Source organism: Oncorhynchus mykiss, chromosome 23 (genome assembly GCF_057628025.1).
Source record: "Oncorhynchus mykiss isolate SJ-2025 chromosome 23, ASM5762802v1, whole genome shotgun sequence".
NCBI lineage: Eukaryota > Metazoa > Chordata > Actinopteri > Salmoniformes > Salmonidae > Oncorhynchus > Oncorhynchus mykiss.
Genome location: NC_143044.1, coordinates 64,151,617 through 64,165,104, shown reverse-complemented (window position 1 = coordinate 64,165,104; position 13,488 = coordinate 64,151,617). Strand labels below are relative to the sequence as shown.

At 43.1% G+C, this 13,488-nt stretch overlaps 1 protein-coding gene across 1 annotated transcript in view; it reads left to right on the top strand.

Annotated features, from left to right (window-relative positions):
- Window positions 1-13,488, top strand: part of arid5b (AT-rich interaction domain 5B) — a 112,629-nt gene that overhangs the window by 17,235 nt on the left and 81,906 nt on the right. The window contains 1 exon segment of the mRNA XM_036960207.2: window positions 4,527-4,770. Within this exon segment, the coding sequence (XP_036816102.2) occupies window positions 4,527-4,770 (244 nt within the window).

Genomic DNA, 13,488 nt, shown 5'->3' with positions numbered 1-13,488 from the left:
TCTCTCTCTGTTGCTTTACAGCTCTCTCCTCTGAGCGGCTAATTCCTCCGTTCCCCCTGAAGTGTCATTACCAAGAGCCAATTGTTTTGCAGAGCTTCAAATCTAAAACATGGAAACCTTTAAACCATTACAATGGATTCTTTGAATGTTTCTTAGAACACGGTTTACAACCACAAGGTAAACAAACTGAACTATCAGGAAGAAGAGTTATTACTAAATATTCTCCAGATCAGCCAGCCAATAAGGAGGTAAAGTTTGCTGCGTCGCCATTAGGTTTAATAATGTTTAACCCACTTGGTTTTATAGGAGCATGAAAACAGATGCCTCCAGTCCCTCCCTCCACACTGGAATGATTATTGTGCAGAGCGCTGGAGCAGGTCTGAAAGCTGTTACTTATAGTAGAGGACTATAGTCAGAACTGTTACTTATAGTAGAGGACTATAGTCAGAACTGTTACTTATAGTAGAGGACTATAGTCAGAACTGTTACTTATAATAGAGGACTGTAGTCAGAACTGTTACTTATAATAGAGGACTGTAGTCAGAACTGTTACTTATAGTAGAGGACTGTAGTCAGAACTGTTACTTATAGTAGAGGACTGTAGTCAGAACTGTTACTTATAGTAGAGGACTGTAGTCAGAACTGTTACTTATAATAGAGGACTGTAGTCAGAACTGTTACTTATAGTAGAGGACTGTAGTCAGAACTGTTACTTATAGTAGAGGACTGTAGTCAGAACTGTTACTTATAGTAGAGGACTGTAGTCAGAACTGTTACTTATAGTAGAGGACTATAGTCAGAACTGTTACTTATAGTAGAGGACTGTAGTCAGAACTGTTACTTATAATAGAGGACTGTAGTCAGAACTGTTACTTATAGTAGAGGACTGTAGTCAGAACTGTTACTTATAGTAGAGGACTATAGTCAGAACTGTTACTTATAATAGAGGACTGTAGTCAGAACTGTTACTTATAGTAGAGGACTAGTCAGAACTGGGCTTCTGTTACTTATAGTAGAGGACTATAGTCAGAACTGTTACTTATAGTAGAGGACTATAGTCAGAACTGTTACTTATAATAGAGGACTGTAGTCAGAACTGTTACTTATAGTAGAGGACTAGTCAGAACTGGGCTTCTGTTACTTATAATAGAGGACTGTAGTCAGAACTGTTACTTATAATAGAGGACTGTAGTCAGAACTGTTACTTATAATAGAGGACTATAGTCAGAACTGTTACTTATAATAGAGGACTATAGTCAGAACTGTTACTTATAATAGAGGACTATAGTCAGAACTGTTACTTATAATAGAGGACTGTAGTCAGAACTGTTACTTATAGTAGAGGACTATAGTCAGAACTGGGCTTCTGTTACTTATAGTAGAGGACTATAGTCAGAACTGTTACTTATAATAGAGGACTGTAGTCAGAACTGTTACTTATAATAGAGGACTATAGTCAGAACTGTTACTTATAGTAGAGGACTGTAGTCAGAACTGTTACTTATAGTAGAGGACTATAGTCAGAACTGTTACTTATAATAGAGGACTGTAGTCAGAACTGTTACTTATAGTAGAGGACTATAGTCAGAACTGTTACTTATAGTAGAGGACTGTAGTCAGAACTGTTACTTATAGTAGAGAACTATAGTCAGAACTGTTACTTATAGTAGAGGGATGTAAGTCAGAACTGTTACTTATAGTAGAGGACTATAGTCAGAACTGTTACTTATAGTAGAGGACTATAGTCAGAACTGGGCTTCTGTTACTTATAGTAGAGGACTATAGTCAGAACTGTTACTTATAATAGAGGACTATAGTCAGAACTGTTACTTATAATAGAGGGATGTAAGTCAGAACTGGGCTTCTGTTTTCAAGGTGGAAATTCTAGTCTGATGTGATTCCTACGGAATTGGCCATTTTGAGGTTCAAATAGACAAATGTTTTGTTTTTACTCTGGAACTCTTGAACATGTCTTTGTCATTCCATGTTCACCTCTACAGAACATAGAATTTAACACGATTAATTAACTCTGTGAATAGAAACATTCTTATAGATATAGAAAATATAGAACATGAAAAATGGATAATAACACAATAATACAAGTACATAGATTGGTGCAATACAAATTAGATAATGGAAAAATGAAAAATACTAAATGTAGGTTTGTAATGGGAGATGGAGCTATATAGGATGACTCTATAGTAATGGGAGATGGAGCTATATAGGATGGTTATATAGTAATGGGAGATGGAGCTAAATAGGATGGTTCTATAGTAATGGGAGATGGAGCTATATAGGATGACTATAGTAATGGGAGATGGAGCTATATAGGATGACTATAGTAATGTGAGATGGAACTATATAGGATGACTCTATAGTAATGGGAGATGGAGCTATATAGGATGACTATAGTAATGTGAGATGGAACTATATAGGATGACTCTATAGTAATGGGAGATGGAGCTATATAGGATGACTATAGTAATGTGAGATGGAGCTATATAGGATGACTCTATAGTAATGGGAGATGGAGCTATATAGGATGACTCTATAGTAATGGGAGATGGAGCTATATAGGATGGTTCTATAGTAATGGGAGATGGAGCTATATAGGATGATTCTATAGTAATGGGAGATGGAGCTATATAGGATGGTTCTATAGTAATGTGAGATGGAACTATATAGGAGGATTCTGACTTGCCTTGTTAAATAAAGGACATTTCTAAATGTCTTCAAACTTTTGAACGGTGGTCTATATATATATAATATTGTTATTGTTATTTGTCAGGAAGACAAGCTCTCTCTCTGTGATGGAGCTGGTCTGACTCAGGAAGATATCCTCTCTCTCTGTGATGGAGCTGGTCTGACTCAGGAAGATATCCTCTCTCTCTGTGATGGAGCTGGTCTGACTCAGGAAGATATCCTCTCTCTCTGTGATGGAGCTGGTCTGACTCAGGAAGACAAGCTCTCTCTCTGTGATGGAGCTGGTCTGACTCAGGAAGATATCCTCTCTCTCTGTGATGGAGCTGGTCTGACTCAGGAAGACAAGCTCTCTCTCTGTGATGGAGCTGGTCTGACTCAGGAAGATATCCTCTCTCTCTGTGATGGAGCTGGTCTGACTCAGGAAGACAAGCTCTCTCTCTGTGATGGAGCTGGTCTGACTCAGGAAGATATCCTCTCTCTCTGTGATGGAGCTGGTGTGATGGAGTGGGTCTGACTCAGGAAGAAGCTCTCTCTGTGATGGAGCTGGTCTGACTCAGGAAGAAGCTCTCTCTGTGATGGAGCTGGTGTGATGGAGTGGGTCTGACTCAGGAAGAAGCTCTCTCTGTGATGGAGCTGGTCTGACTCAGGAAGATATCCTCTCTCTCTGTGATGGAGCTGGTCTGACTCAGGAAGAAGCTCTCTCTGTGATGGAGCTGGTGTGATGGAGCGGGTCTGACTCAGGAAGAAGCTCTCTCTGTGATGGAGCTGGTCTGACTCAGGAAGAAGCTCTCTCTGTGATGGAGCTGGTCTGACTCAGGAAGATATCCTCTCTCTCTGTGATGGAGCTGGTCTGACTCAGGAAGAAGCTCTCTCTGTGATGGAGCTGGTGTGATGGAGCGGGTCTGACTCAGGAAGAAGCTCTCTCTGTGATGGAGCTGGTCTGACTCAGGAAGAAGCTCTCTCTGTGATGGAGCTGGTGTGATGGAGCGGGTCTGACTCAGGAAGAAGCTCTTTCTGTGATGGAGCTGGTCTGACTCAGGAAGAAGCTCTCTCTGTGATGGAGCTGGTGTGATGGAGCGGGTCTGACTCAGGAAGAAGCTCTCTCTGTGATGGAGCTGGTCTGACTCAGGAAGAAGCTCTCTCTGTGATGGAGCTGGTGTGATGGAGCGGGTCTGACTCAGGAAGAAGCTCTCTCTGTGATGGAGCTGGTGTGATGGAGCGGGTCTGACTCAGGAAGAAGCTCTCTCTGTGATGGAGCGGGTCTGACTCAGGAAGAAGCTCTCTCTGTGATGGAGCTGGTCTGACTCATGAAGAAGCTCTCTCTGTGATGGAGCTGGTGTGATGGAGCTGGTCTGACTCAGGAAGAAGCTCTCTCTGTGATGGAGCTGGTCTGACTCAGGAAGAAGCTCTCTCTGTGATGGAGCTGGTCTGACTCAGGAAGAAGCTCTCTCTGTGATGGAGCTGGTCTGACTCAGGAAGAAGCTCTCTCTGTGATGGAGCTGGTGTGATGGAGCTGGTCTGACTCAGGAAGAAGCTCTCTCTGTGATGGAGCGGGTCTGACTCAGGAAGAAGCTCTCTCTGTGATGGAGCTGGTCTGACTCAGGAAGAAGCTCTCTCTGTGATGGAGCTGGTCTGACTCAGGAAGAAGCTCTCTCTGTGATGGAGCTGGTGTGATGGAGTGGGTCTGACTCAGGAAGACATCCTCTCTCTCTGTGTGATGGTGCTGTTGCGTTTAATATGCCCCCCTCCTAAATTGTCTCATGTTTGAACTACTTTGTTATATGATATGATATTCCATTATATTATCTCCCCCCTGTCTGCAGGATGAGGTGCTGGCTGTGTCTGAGAAGGTGGTGGTGAAGTTACAGGACCTGGTCAGATGGACTGTATGGGACTCTTCAGGCTGGAGCAGGGGCCTGAAGGCTGCACCTCTAAAGCCCAGTGAGGTGCTCCAAGAGCTGGAGAAGAATGGACAGAGAGACACCCCCGTCCTCCACCGGTACAGAGAGTCAACACTCAACAGCGGCCTCAACTTCAAATACGTTTTAAAGGAAAAGACTCAACTAGGTAACACTGGCATTTCTCTTTCTCTCTGACTTTACGCTCTTACATCTCAGCTGTTCATGTCTGTAGCATGCAGTATGATGAGGTAGATGTCATGTCTGTAGCATGCAGTATGATGAGGTAGAGGTCATGTCTGTAGCATGCAGTATGATGAGGTAGAGGTCATGTCTGTAGTATGCAGTATGATGAGGTAGATGTCATGTCTGTAGCATGCAGTATGACGAGGTAGATGTCATGTCTGTAGCATGCAGTATGATGAAGTAGAGGTCATGTCTGTAGCATGCAGTATGATGAGGTAGAGGTCATGTCTGTAGCATGCAGTATGACGAGGTAGAGGTCATGTCTGTAGCATGCAGTATGACGAGGTAGATGTCATGTCTGTAGCATGCAGTATGATGAGGTAGATGTCATGTCTGTAGCATGCAGTATGATGAAGTAGAGGTCATGTCTGTAGCATGCAGTATGATGAGGTAGAGGTCATGTCTGTAGCATGCAGTATGATGAGGTAGATGTCATGTCTGTAGCATGCAGTATGACGAGGTAGATGTCATGTCTGTAGCATGCAGTATGATGAGGTAGATGTCATGTCTGTAGCATGCAGTATGACGAGGTAGATGTCATGTCTGTAGCATGCAGTATGATGAGGTAGAGGTCATGTCTGTAGCATGCAGTATGATGAAGTAGAGGTCAAGTCTGTAGCATGCAGTATGATGAAGTAGAGTTCATGTCTGTAGCATGCAGTATGATGAGGTAGAGGTCATGTCTGTAGCATGCAGTATGATGAGGTAGATGTCATGTCTGTAGCATGCAGTATGATGAAGTAGAGGTCATGTCTGTAGCATGCAGTATGATGAGGTAGAGGTCATGTCTGTAGCATGCAGTATGACGAGGTAGAGGTCATGTCTGTAGCATGCAGTATGACGAGGTAGATGTCATGTCTGTAGCATGCAGTATGATGAGGTAGATGTCATGTCTGTAGCATGCAGTATGACGAGGTAGATGTCATGTCTGTAGCATGCAGTATGATGAGGTAGAGGTCATGTCTGTAGCATGCAGAATGATGAGGTAGATGTCATGTCTGTAGCATGCAGTATGACAAGGTAGATGTCATGTCTGTAGCATGCAGTATGATGAGGTAGATGTCATGTCTGTAGCATGCAGTATGATGAGGTAGAGGTCATGTCTGTAGCATGCAGTATGATGAGGTAGAGGTCATGTCTGTAGCATGCAGTATGATGAAGTAGATGTCATGTCTGTAGCATGCAGTATGATGAGGTAGATGTCATGTCTGTAGCATGCAGTATGACGAGGTAGAGGTCATGTCTGTAGCATGCAGTATGATGAGGTAGAGGTCATGTCTGTAGCATGCAGTATGATGAGGTAGATGTCATGTCTGTAGCATGCAGTATGATGAGGTAGAGGTCATGTCTGTAGCATGCAGTATGATGAGGTAGAGGTCATGTCTGTAGTATGCAGTATGATGAGGTAGATGTCATGTCTGTAGCATGCAGTATGACGAGGTAGATGTCATGTCTGTAGCATGCAGTATGATGAGGTAGAGGTCATGTCTGTAGCATGCAGTATGACGAGGTAGAGGTCATGTCTGTAGCATGCAGTATGACGAGGTAGATGTCATGTCTGTAGCATGCAGTATGATGAGGTAGATGTCATGTCTGTAGCATGCAGTATGACGAGGTAGATGTCATGTCTGTAGCATGCAGTATGATGAGGTAGAGGTCATGTCTGTAGCATGCAGTATGATGAGTTAGATGTCATGTCTGTAGCATGCAGTATGACGAGGTAGATGTCATGTCTGTAGCATGCAGTATGATGAGGTAGATGTCATGTCTGTAGCATGCAGTATGATGAAGTAGAGGTCATGTCTGTAGCATGCAGTATGATGAGGTAGAGGTCATGTCTGTAGCATGCAGTATGATGAAGTAGATGTCATGTCTGTAGCATGCAGTATGATGAGGTAGATGTCATGTCTGTAGCATGCAGTATGACGAGGTAGAGGTCATGTCTGTAGCATGCAGTATGATGAGGTAGATGTCATGTCTGTAGCATGCAGTATGATGAAGTAGAGGTCATGTCTGTAGCATGCAGTATGATGAGGTAGAGGTCATGTCTGTAGCATGCAGTATGACGAGGTAGAGGTCATGTCTGTAGCATGCAGTATGACGAGGTAGATGTCATGTCTGTAGCATGCAGTATGATGAGGTAGATGTCATGTCTGTAGCATGCAGTATGACGAGGTAGATGTCATGTCTGTAGCATGCAGTATGATGAGGTAGAGGTCATGTCTGTAGCATGCAGAATGATGAGGTAGATGTCATGTCTGTAGCATGCAGTATGACAAGGTAGATGTCATGTCTGTAGCATGCAGTATGATGAGGTAGATGTCATGTCTGTAGCATGCAGTATGATGAGGTAGAGGTCATGTCTGTAGCATGCAGTATGATGAGGTAGAGGTCATGTCTGTAGCATGCAGTATGATGAAGTAGATGTCATGTCTGTAGCATGCAGTATGATGAGGTAGATGTCATGTCTGTAGCATGCAGTATGACGAGGTAGAGGTCATGTCTGTAGCATGCAGTATGATGAGGTAGAGGTCATGTCTGTAGCATGCAGTATGATGAGGTAGATGTCATGTCTGTAGCATGCAGTATGATGAGGTAGAGGTCATGTCTGTAGCATGCAGTATGATGAGGTAGAGGTCATGTCTGTAGTATGCAGTATGATGAGGTAGATGTCATGTCTGTAGCATGCAGTATGACGAGGTAGATGTCATGTCTGTAGCATGCAGTATGATGAGGTAGAGGTCATGTCTGTAGCATGCAGTATGACGAGGTAGAGGTCATGTCTGTAGCATGCAGTATGACGAGGTAGATGTCATGTCTGTAGCATGCAGTATGATGAGGTAGATGTCATGTCTGTAGCATGCAGTATGACGAGGTAGATGTCATGTCTGTAGCATGCAGTATGATGAGGTAGAGGTCATGTCTGTAGCATGCAGTATGATGAGTTAGATGTCATGTCTGTAGCATGCAGTATGACGAGGTAGATGTCATGTCTGTAGCATGCAGTATGATGAGGTAGATGTCATGTCTGTAGCATGCAGTATGATGAAGTAGAGGTCATGTCTGTAGCATGCAGTATGATGAGGTAGAGGTCATGTCTGTAGCATGCAGTATGATGAAGTAGATGTCATGTCTGTAGCATGCAGTATGATGAGGTAGATGTCATGTCTGTAGCATGCAGTATGACGAGGTAGAGGTCATGTCTGTAGCATGCAGTATGATGAGGTAGAGGTCATGTCTGTAGCATGCAGTATGATGAGGTAGATGTCATGTCTGTAGCATGCAGTATGATGAGGTAGAGGTCATGTCTGTAGCATGCAGTATGATGAGGTAGAGGTCATGTCTGTAGCATGCAGTATGACGAGGTAGAGGTCATGTCTGTAGCATGCAGTATGATGAAGTAGATGTCATGTCTGTAGCATGCAGTATGATGAGGTAGATGTCATGTCTGTAGCATGCAGTATGACGAGGTAGAGGTCATGTCTGTAGCATGCAGTATGATGAGGTAGAGGTCATGTCTGTAGCATGCAGTATGATGAGGTAGATGTCATGTCTGTAGCATGCAGTATGATGAGGTAGAGGTCATGTCTGTAGCATGCAGTATGATGAGGTAGAGGTCATGTCTGTAGTATGCAGTATGATGAGGTAGATGTCATGTCTGTAGCATGCAGTATGACGAGGTAGATGTCATGTCTGTAGCATGCAGTATGATGAGGTAGAGGTCATGTCTGTAGCATGCAGTATGACGAGGTAGAGGTCATGTCTGTAGCATGCAGTATGACGAGGTAGATGTCATGTCTGTAGCATGCAGTATGATGAGGTAGATGTCATGTCTGTAGCATGCAGTATGACGAGGTAGATGTCATGTCTGTAGCATGCAGTATGATGAGGTAGAGGTCATGTCTGTAGCATGCAGTATGATGAGTTAGATGTCATGTCTGTAGCATGCAGTATGACGAGGTAGATGTCATGTCTGTAGCATGCAGTATGATGAGGTAGATGTCATGTCTGTAGCATGCAGTATGATGAAGTAGAGGTCATGTCTGTAGCATGCAGTATGATGAGGTAGAGGTCATGTCTGTAGCATGCAGTATGATGAAGTAGATGTCATGTCTGTAGCATGCAGTATGATGAGGTAGATGTCATGTCTGTAGCATGCAGTATGACGAGGTAGAGGTCATGTCTGTAGCATGCAGTATGATGAGGTAGAGGTCATGTCTGTAGCATGCAGTATGATGAGGTAGATGTCATGTCTGTAGCATGCAGTATGATGAGGTAGAGGTCATGTCTGTAGCATGCAGTATGATGAGGTAGAGGTCATGTCTGTAGTATGCAGTATGATGAGGTAGATGTCATGTCTGTAGCATGCAGTATGACGAGGTAGATGTCATGTCTGTAGCATGCAGTATGATGAAGTAGAGGTCATGTCTGTAGCATGCAGTATGATGAGGTAGAGGTCATGTCTGTAGCATGCAGTATGACGAGGTAGAGGTCATGTCTGTAGCATGCAGTATGACGAGGTAGATGTCATGTCTGTAGCATGCAGTATGATGAGGTAGATGTCATGTCTGTAGCATGCAGTATGACGAGGTAGATGTCATGTCTGTAGCATGCAGTATGATGAGGTAGAGGTCATGTCTGTAGCATGCAGTATGATGAGGTAGATGTCATGTCTATAGCATGCAGTATGATGAAGTAGAGGTCAAGTCTGTAGCATGCAGTATGATGAAGTAGAGGTCAGGTTTGTAGCATGCAGTATGATGAGGTAGAGGTCATGTCTGTAGCATGCAGTATGATGAGGTAGAGGTCATGTCTGTAGCATGCAGTATGATGAGGTAGAGGTCATGTCTGTAGCATGCAGTATGATGAGGTACAGGTCATGTCTGTAGCATGCAGTATGATGAAGTAGAGGTCAGGTTTGTAGCATGCAGTATGATGAGGTAGAGGTCATGTCTGTAGCATGCAGTATGATGAGGTAGATGTCATGTCTGTAGCATGCAGTATGATGAGGTAGAGGTCATGTCTGTAGCATGCAGTATGATGAGGTAGAGGTCATGTCTGTAGCATGCAGTATGATGAGGTAGAGGTCATGTCTGTAGCATGCAGTATGATGAGGTAGATGTCATGTCTGTAGCATGCAGTATGATGAAGTAGAGGTCATGTCTGTAGCATGCAGTATGATGAGGTAGAGGTCATGTCTGTAGCATGCAGTATGATGAGGTAGATGTCATGTCTGTAGCATGCAGTATGATGAGGTAGAGGTCATGTCTGTAGCATGCAGTATGATGAAGTAGATATCATGTCTGTAGCATGCAGTATGATGAGGTAGAGGTCATGTCTGTAGCATGCAGTATGACGAGGTAGAGGTAATGTCTGTAGCATGCAGTATTTACATATCTACCTCAATTACCTGGTACCCCTGCACATCGTCTCGGTACTGGTACCCCGTGTATATAGCCATGTTATTACCTGGTGATCCCTGTATATAGCCAAGTTATTACCTGGTACCCCTGCACATCGTCTCGGTACTGACACCCAGTGTATATAGCCATGTTATTACCTGGTGATCCCTGTATATAGCCAAGTTATTACCTGGTACCCCTACACATTGACTCAGTACTGACACCCAGTGTATATAGCCATGTTATTACCTCGTACCCCTGCACATCGACTCAGTACTGACACCCCGTGTATATAACCATGTTATTAGCTGGTACCCCTGTATATAACCATGTTATTACCTGGTACCCCTGCACATTGACTCAGTACTGACACCCCGTGTATATAACCATGTTATTAGCTGGTACCCCTGTATATAACCATGTTATTAGCTGGTACCCCGTGTATATAACCATGTTATTAGCTGGTGATCCCTGTATATAGCCAAGTTATTACCTGGTACCCCTGCACATTGACTCAGTACTGACACCCCGTGTATATAACCATGTTATTACCTGGTACCCCTGCACATTGACTCAGTACTGACACCCAGTGTATATAACCATGTTATTACCTGGTACCCCTGCACATTGACTCAGTACTGACACCCCGTGTATATAACCATGTTATTACCTGGTACCCCTGAACATCGACTCAGTACTGACACCCCGTGTATATAACCATGTTATTACCTGGTACCCCTGAACATCGACTCAGTACTGACTCCCCGTGTATATAACCATGTTATTACCTGGTACCCCTGAACATTGACTCAGTACTGACTCCCCGTGTATATAGCCAAGTTATCATTATTCATTGTGTATTTATTCCTCATGTTATTATTTTTCTATTTCAAAAAATATATCTCTGCATTGTTGGTAAGGGCCCGTCAGTCAGCATTTCACTGTTAGTGTCACGATCGTCGTAAAGGGGAGACCGAAGCACAGCGTGATTAGAATACATTCTTCTCTTATTGAAGGACGAACACAAAGAGCAGTTCAACAAAAACAACAAGACGCTATGACCACCGAGTGCAGACACAGGCAATAACCCACGAACCACAATACAAAACAGGTTACCTAAATATGGTTCCCAATCAGAGACAACGACAAACACCTGCCCCTGATTGAGAACCATATCAGGCCAAAACACATAGAAACAGACTAACTAGACATGCAACATAGAATGCCCACTCATATCACACCCTGACCAAACAAAACATAGAAACAAACAACGCAAATGATGGTCAGAGTGTGACAGTCTACTACACCTGTTGTTTACCAAGCATGTGACAAATCATATTTGATTTGATATGATTAATATAGAAAATATTTAGATAAAGCAAATCTTTCCCCTTATACGATTCCCTAAATGTTTTATATTTTATTTTTTAATCTCAAATAATATACCTAAATAATAAATGTTCAACTATAAAAATGACATTTTTGTGCCAGATAATGATTGTCCCAACTTTCAACAATCCCTGTACTAAGTCTTTGTAAGAATGGAAAGAGATCAGGAGAGGGCCTCAATCAGTTTGGAGCCCCACCTGTTCAGCTAATTTTTTTTATAACAAAATAATAATAATTGGCCTATTTTGCATGTTATTTCATGTCACATATCAGTCAGTTTGCAAACAATGTAAAAAGAAATGTTTCCCTTGAGTTAATTTGGTCACCAACAAACAAGATTTCTGTCTCTCACAGACCTGTAACTTCTTCTTTAAGAGGCTCCTCTGTCCTCCACGTGTTACCTGTATTAATGGCACCTGTTTGAACTTGTTATCAGTATAAAAGACACCTGTCCACAACCTCAAACAGTCACACTCCAAACTCCACTATGGCCAAGACCAAAGAGCTGTCAAAGGACACCAGAAACAAAATTGTAGACCTGCACCAGCCTGGGAAGACTGAATCTGCAACAGGTAAGCAGCTTGGTTTGAAGAAATCTACTGTGGGAGCAATTATTAGGAAATGGAAGACATACAAGACCACTGATAATCTCCCTCGATCTGTGGCTCCACGCAAGATTTCAACCAGTGGGGTCAAAATGAGCACTTCCCTATATAGAATACTACTATTGACCAGAGCCCTATTCCCTATATAGAACACTACTGTTGACCAGAGCCCTATTCCCTATATAGAACACTACTGTTGACCAGAGCCCTATTCCCTATATAGTACACTACTGTTGACCTGAGCCCTATTCCCTATATAGAACACTACTGTTGACCAGAGCCCTATTCCCTATATAGAACACTACTGTTGACCAGAGCCCTATTCCCTATATAGAACACTACTGTTGACCAGAGCCCTATTCCCTATATAGAACACTACTGTTGACCAGAGCCCTATTCCCCATATAGAACACTACTGTTGACCAGAGCCCTATTCCCTATATAGAACACTACTGTTGACCAGAGCCCTATTCCCTATATAGAACACTACTGTTGACCAGAGCCCTATTCCCTATATAGAACACTACTGTTGACCAGAGCCCTATTCCCTATATAGAACACTACTGTTGACCAGAGCCCTATTCCCTATATAGAACACTACTGTTGACCAGAGCCCTATTCCCTATATAGAACACTAGTGTTGACCAGAGCCCTATTCCCCATATAGAACACTACTGTTGACCAGGGCCCTATTCCCTATATAGAATACTACTGTTGACCAGAGCCTTATACCCTATATAGAGCACTACTGTTGACCAGAGCCCTATTCCCTATATAGAACACTACTGTTGACCAGAGCCCTATTCCCTATATAGAACACTACTGTTGACCAGAGCCCTATTCCCTATATAGAACACTACTGTTGACCAGAGCCTTATACCCTATATAGAGCACTACTGTTGACCAGAGCCCTATTCCCTATATAGAACGCTACTGTTGACCAGAGCCCTATTCCCTATATAGAACACTACAGTTGACCAGAGCCCTATTCCCTATATAGAACGCTACTGTTGACCAGAGCCCTATTCCCCATATAGAACACTACTGTTGACCAGGGCCCTATTCCCTATATAGAATACTACTGTTGACCAGAGCCTTATACCCTATATAGAGCACTACTGTTGACCAGAGCCCTATTCCCTATATAGAACACTACTGTTGACCAGAGCCCTATTCCCTATATAGAACACTACTGTTGACCAGAGCCCTATTCCCTATATAGAACACTACTGTTGACCAGAGCCT